The sequence below is a fragment of the Arachis ipaensis genome, chromosome B10 (genome assembly GCF_000816755.2).
Source record: "Arachis ipaensis cultivar K30076 chromosome B10, Araip1.1, whole genome shotgun sequence".
Classification (NCBI taxonomy): domain Eukaryota; kingdom Viridiplantae; phylum Streptophyta; class Magnoliopsida; order Fabales; family Fabaceae; genus Arachis; species Arachis ipaensis.
The window spans coordinates 123443330-123450329 of NC_029794.2; the positions used below are offsets into that span (position 1 = coordinate 123443330).

The 7000-nt window shown below is 36.1% G+C and overlaps 1 protein-coding gene across 4 annotated transcripts; it reads left to right on the plus strand.

The window, feature by feature from the left end:
• Window positions 1–6465, plus strand: LOC107623230. 4 transcript variants are annotated; one of them, XM_021114952.1, is made up of 9 exons: window positions 1–242; window positions 1476–1722; window positions 2581–2757; window positions 3497–3589; window positions 4209–4391; window positions 4489–4591; window positions 4673–4900; window positions 5177–5778; window positions 5865–6465. In XM_021114952.1, exons 2-9 carry the CDS (start codon window positions 1516–1518, stop codon window positions 6324–6326), a joined length of 2055 nt encoding a protein of 684 aa, XP_020970611.1. In that variant the 5' UTR covers window positions 1–242; window positions 1476–1515; the 3' UTR covers window positions 6327–6465. The 4 variants fall into 4 exon arrangements, with proteins under 4 accessions (XP_020970611.1, XP_016180901.1, XP_020970612.1 ...); XM_016325415.2 differs by having other exon boundaries at window positions 4718–4900; XM_021114953.1 differs by lacking the exon at window positions 1–242 and adding an exon at window positions 1012–1340.

A 7000-nucleotide genomic window follows, 5' to 3' on the forward strand; every position in this document is an offset into this window, starting at 1 on the left:
ATCAGAAACAAAGCGCAGCAAGACACGGAGGAGAACGGTGAGGCGACGGGTAGAACGCCGGCGGCGCGACGCAAGCAGAGGAAGGCCGCTACCGCGGCGGCGCTGGCATGACCCCAAGCGGCAACGACAGCGACGCGAATCCAAGCCAGCGGCGGCACCAGCGAACCGCGGTGGTACTGGGGCGACGACGGAGAGGAGCAGCAGCGGTAGTGGACGGTGGTTCCAGTGGTGATTTGTGGCAGGTACACCTCCTCCTCCTCCCTTTCTTTCCATTTTGCTCCATGTGTTCATCTTTGTGTAACTGTTGCGAAAAAGTGAATTATATGATATGAATTTATCACCAATGTTTTTACTGCAGGATTTTTTTTGAAAATTATTGATGAGGATCACATCTTTCAATTATTTAGGACATTTTTAATTTAATTGATTTTTATCCTTGTTCTACCATTTTTTACTTTTGAAGTCTTCCTTTTCGTTAAATTTCTTTCGGGTAAAGTATACTTTTTTTTTTTATCCCGAAATTTGTCAAAAATTTTAAAAATATCTCTAAGTTTTATTTGGTCTCAAAAGTTTTGGATTTGTATTAAATATATTTATTAATTTTTCAAAAAATTTAAGATCAATTTAACAATAATTTCTAGAGAATAACTCTCAACATAAGCAAATCAAACATAATTTTTATGCATTATTGGTAGATTGATCTTAAATTTTTTGAAAATTTAGTTTTCCGGGTATATTTGATGCAAATAAAAAATTTTTTAGACAAAATTAAAACAAAATAAAACATAGGATTATTTTTGAAACTTTTGATAAAGGACAAAAAAAAATATACTTTACCTATTTCTCTAAGAGATAACAATGAAATTAATAAAGTTAAATGCTTTGGGCGTTACAATATGATGGTAAACTGTGATATAAAAGCTTGATGACTTTTCTCATGATAATTGTTTTTCCATATTTGTCATTGCTCTATTTGTCATTTTTTTCTCTTTCCATTTTGTCTTTGAGCAAGCATTTGGGTTGGTGAAGAGTGATGGATAGTTTGGGTGACTTCGCCTATAAAATTTCAGATCATTCCCTTTTAGGATAGAAGTGTTTGGACTCTTGAGACCAAATCTTAGAAGAATTGTTCTTATTTGGGGATAATTCTAAGATAATTTATCTACTTAAAAGACAGAGAGACACAGGAGACATGTCTTGGGGATGATTTTCACACCAATTTTTGTACCTCCGAAAGAAAGAATGCCGGTGATGCGTCTCTACAGTCTCACTGGTCTTTCGATCGCAGGATAGGAACCAAATGCTACATATCTGTCATCTTAGCATTGGTCAAAACGAACGTATATTGGCTAATTTATTTCTGTTTTCGTAACTTTTCTTATGAAAAGATCTTCAATTTTAGGTACTGTTTTGCTGTTTTATGTGTAGTGATTGTATTCAATGCTGATATTTTGTGTTTTTCTGGTTTTGTCTAGGTTTCATTAGAAAGATATCTGAGTTCTGGTATATGCAGCTATGATGGAAGATATACAAGAAAATTTGTTTCCTTCATCCTTGCCTAATGAACAACCACTATCAATTGATGAGGAACTGTGGCTGATGGCTGAAGAAAGGGCCCAAGAGATACTGTGTATAATCCAACCAAATGTAATTTCTGAGGTGAATAGAAAGGAGATTATTGGATATGTCCAGAGGCTGATTACTGGTTACTACGGAGCAGAGGTTAGAATATTTTGAATTTTTTTTACTGAATTTACATATTTGTGATTTTTATTGTAGTACCTTTGGCCATTTCTTTTAATTTATTGCCTTTATATCCTCATAGTTAGTTGGGTCTCTTTTTTAGTGCTTGCTGCTCTAAGTGATTCGTATGCGTCGGATCTATTTTGTTTGTCCTATGAACGTTCTTTGATCTCTGTTCTGTTTAGGGATGTTCGGTTATCCTATCTTTTCCTTTTAAGAACAGTTAGTTTCTATTATGATTTTTTTCTAAATCTAGAAGTCATTGTACATTTTTTTAATTGATTATTATTATTAGGCTACGGCAACCTTCTTTTTCTTTTATGCCCTGGTATGCTGCTATCTTACTTTAGATCACTAGATTGACTTCTCTCCCGATATTTTTCAATATCTAAAATAGCCTTTAAAACCATGGAAGATAAAGTTGTAGTTTGCAAGTCTGATGATCAATATGAACCCACTTCTCTTCAACTTTCCATGCTATTTTTGTTCAGTTCCCTTTAAACAGTACACTTCCTCATTAAAAGAAATTTATCATTTCACAGCACGCCTGAACATATTTTTCCCTATCAGCATAAACTTTGCTTGTGGATCCTAAGACCATTTGTTGACTTGGGGATTAGAGTCATTGGACCCAATTTATTAAAAGATTTCCCTTCAATTCCAAATATAGATGATTTTTTTAACCTACTTTTTGGTTCTGGTTGACTTGTCATTACTTTTAATTTAAAAGCTTCAAAGCTTTTAGGTATTAAGTTGATTTCATCATGATTATAAATTATACAGTTATTATAGCAGTGACCATATGAATTTTTTACCCCTTTTATGGGCCACCTACAGGTCTTCACATTTGGTTCAGTCCCACTAAAAACCTATCTTCCTGATGGGGATATTGACTTGACAGCTCTCGGTCATGAAAATGCTGAGGAGGATTTGGCCCAAACAGTATTCAGTATACTTGAAAGCAGTGACAACACTGAATTCCAAGTGAAAGACGTACAGCATATACGTGCACAGGTTTAGAGCAAGTTTTCTGATTCTTTTCTGGTTCATTTTGTATGTATTGATATTGGTTTAACCATACGAGGTCTCTATTTTCTGTGGCTTGCTTGTGAGGTTCAATTATCGAGGCCTTCATTATCTTCCCCACGTCAGTCTCTAATGTCTACTAATTAACTGTGTTCATGGAATAAGCTTAATAAGATTTTAAGCATTCGTTTTATAGATGGATGCTATATGTGAGGCTTGATTCTATTTGTCTGTAAGAGGGAATGGTAAACTACCATTTGTTTCTTGCTTTTGCTAATTATAAATGCATTGACACATGAGGAAACTGATAATAACTTTGTACCTTTGCCTCAGAGAGAGCAAGAGATGCAGGGTTTAACTTAGAGGTGCCTTTGCCTGTTAGATAGATGCTAGAATACCTGTACTGTTTCTTACAGTTTCATAGGTAATCCATTATTTCTGGAGTGTTACATCATGTTGGTATAGAGTATCTGCACTGTGAGTTTTCTGTTTCTCTTAAGATATTAAAAACTAAAATTCTCCATGTTAGATGTGAACTCGTTTCATGAGTCTTTTACCTAATGCCTTATGCTTTTAGGATAGTTGGTCCTCAATATGGTATCAAAACCTCTTTTGACCTAGTTGGTTCTGTTCTTCATTTTTCTAAAGTTGAAATTTGCACAAGAAAGTGAGGGTGGGCTTGTACAATGCCCCTACTTCATTTTGATGTTTGGATGATGGACTGCAGGTCCAGGTTGTAAAATGCACAGTAAAAGATATTGCGGTTGATATCTCGTTCAATCAGATGGCTGGACTCTATGCTCTGCGCTTTTTGGAGCAGGTAAAGTCTAATTTAAGCCAAGTCACGACTATTCATATTGTTTGATGTCTTCATAATATGGTCTATATGATAGTTTCATGGTTGCGCGTGACTGTAAATTTTTACAGTTATGTAAAAGCTGATCATTAAGGGAGAACTCTCAATGGCTTATCTTTCTAGTGAATATGAAATTTTATGCCATACTGTAACTCTCACTTATATCAAACTTATATATGCACTCTGCCCGTTTTAATGTTTTTATTATTATGACATTTTGAGCTCATCTTTATGATATGCATTTATATATTTATTTTGCTTCTGATTCCCTCTCTGCACTGTTGTACTGGTTGCTTTAAACTGTGTTTCTCGGGCAGCACTGCAGCAGAATTAGAACTTAGAACCAACATGAATGATCCCATAGAAAATTCTCTCCCAAAAAACTGATTGTCTTCAATCATTTAGGTGCTTGGTTTGTTTTCCATTCCTTGTCCAAGCATTTTCTTGGCGAATGGTTGTTGCTTAACTGTTTCTCTCACAAATTTCAACCAAATTTGATTAAATTCAGCTATTTCCCTGTTTTGAATTTTGATATTTATGATTTGCTAGTTTTAATTGATTTGTTTGTGGGAAAAAATCTCAGGTTGACCAACTTGTTGGGAAAAACCATCTTTTCAAACGAAGTATTATCTTAATCAAAGCTTGGTGCTATTATGAGAGCCGAATTCTTGGTGCGCACCATGGCCTGTTATCAACATATGCATTGGAAACACTAGTTTTGTACATTATCAATCGTTATCATTCATCAGTGCGTGGTCCTCTAGAGGTATGAATCAATCTTGCATCAGTTTTGATTTGGTCCTTTCACCACTTCAATTTGGATAAACGGGAAGAAGAAACCGAGTGACTGCTACTGCAAGCAGGTGCTGTACAGATTTTTGGACTACTACAGTGCATTTGATTGGGAAAGTGATTATGTCAGTGTAGATGGTCCTAAGGCCTTATCTTCACTTCCAGAAATTAATGGTAAGTCATAAGTGTTATTGAAGCACATTAGCAATTGGATTTATGTATGACTTGATGGGATTATTTATTCTTAATCTTCAGTACTTGATAATCCCAATTATGGGATTTTAATTGGGATTTTTGCAGAGACACCAGACTGTGAGCGGGATGGTTTTTTGCTCAATAAAGAGTTTCTGAGAAAGTACAGAGATATGTGCTCTATATCAGCAAGAACATACGAGACTACAACCCATGAATTTCCCACCAAGCATATGAACATTTTGGATCCTCTAAGAAATGACAACAACCTAGGCCGTAGTGTCAGCCGAGGTAATATGAGCCACTAAAGCATCAAGTTATTACTACAAGGCATATTTTTGCTTGCATTTATTACTTGTGGGCTGATTTCATCCTGCATGATATTTTAAGGTCTTGGCATCACTTGCTCAAACAACTTTATAGATGTTTATATTTATTGGTGACATAAATTTTTATATATGATGCCTAAATAATTATACTAAATTTCATGAAAGTCCACATATTTAATTATTACTCTTTCAAATTGCTTACTTCTTTTCGCTTAGTCGTCAACCTTATTACCTGCAGGAAACTTGCATCGAATTAGATTTGCTCTATCCTTCGGTGCCCGAAAACTTAAGGAGATCCTTACACTACCAGGAGAAAAGATGGGTGCAGCACTAGAGGGGTTTTTCATGAACACTTTGGACAGAAATGGGAAAGGACAAAGGCCAGATATAGAAGTTCCTGTTCCTGCATTTGGTACTGGAAGATCTGAAGAATCTGTCCTCCTTGGAGATTGTGAAAGTTACTATGGTGCTCTACGCTATGTTCAGTTGCATCGTAAGCATGCCATGCCATTCGCTGCATATCCAAGCACACCATTATCAGCTGCTCAGGCTGACATCCATGCGGTATTGACGCAGCAAAACTGGAACGTGTCTTATAAAAGGAGTAGTAACCTATATGTACCAATACACACCGATGTATATGTCCCAAGAAGCACAGATGTCTATGCCCCAATTCAAAATGATGTATATGTCCCTACAAAGATTGATGTATATGCCCCAGCACAGACTGATGTATATGGCTCAACACAAACATTCTATTGTCCGAAAGCTTCACAAGCTAGTTACAGCTTTGAAGAAACAGGAAAATCACGAGGAACTGGCACATACATACCTGACGTGGTATATACTGTCGTGTCAAACTTTTCTGTATCTGTTTACATTATGATAACTGACTATGTCGTCTCCAACATGGTTGAATCATGCAGGCTCATAACTCCCAATGGGATATGCGCATAAAGGGGAACAAATCAAGGAGATATCGTCCTGCGAAGCATAGCGTATCACCCAAATCACCTCAGAAAAAGCAACCATCTGAGGAGGTTCATTCCGACGAGACACCTGATGCAAGTGGCAATTCAAGGTCATTTGAGCTTGCAAATGAAGAATTCCCAGTTCTTCCAAACATTTGCCAGGAAAGCATGTCAGAAGCCCAGGAGCCTGTCTCTTTCAATATCTCTGAGCAGTCCAGGAGTTCTTCCTCATCCGAAGTCATTTTTGAGTTTGGAACTTACAGGAATTCAGAGGCACCTAAAGAATCAAGCATGCCAACAAAGGGTGAGAAAGAAGATTCTGATCTTCCATCATCTGAGGGAAGGTCGGCTGGTTGTTCCAGGGTGGCAGTACAGAGTAGAAAAGAATATATTGGGAATGATAAGAAGAGAGATTGACAGCATCTAACTTAGAGACAAGATATATTTTGTAGAATACACAGGATAACATCAGTTGAGTTTATATTACACAGCTTTGTTACTGCAACTCTGATAATACCAAATTTAAGGTGATAGTCAATTTCTCCATTTCTTTTTAGAATTGTTTCTTGGGTAAAGTATTAAATTGGTCCCTACGTTTGGGCATAATTCTGTTTTGATCCTTAAAGTTTAAAGTGTCCTATTTGAATCCAAAAAAGTTTCATTTAGCTTTAATGTAGTCCCACTGTGAGGTTAAAATTAAATAATTAACAAAATGTCCTACATAACAAGATTGATAATCTGAAAAATAAGTACAAGCTCCAGAGGCACAAAATTAATCGTGGATGCATCAATATATTTATTTGTCATTCTCCTTAGTTCTATAGAAAATATTTCATTTAAATTGTAAGAAAAATGATAAATAAATGTATTGATGCATCTACGATTGATTTTGTGCCTCTGGAGCTTGTACTTATTCTCCAGATTATCGACCTTATTCTTGTATTGCTGTCATGTAGGGCATTCGTTAATTATTTAACTTTGATCTCACAGTGGGACTACATTGAAACTAAATGAAACTTTTTGGGATTCAAATAGGATATTTTAAACTTTAAGAACCAAAACAGGATTACGCCCAAATGTAGGGACCAATT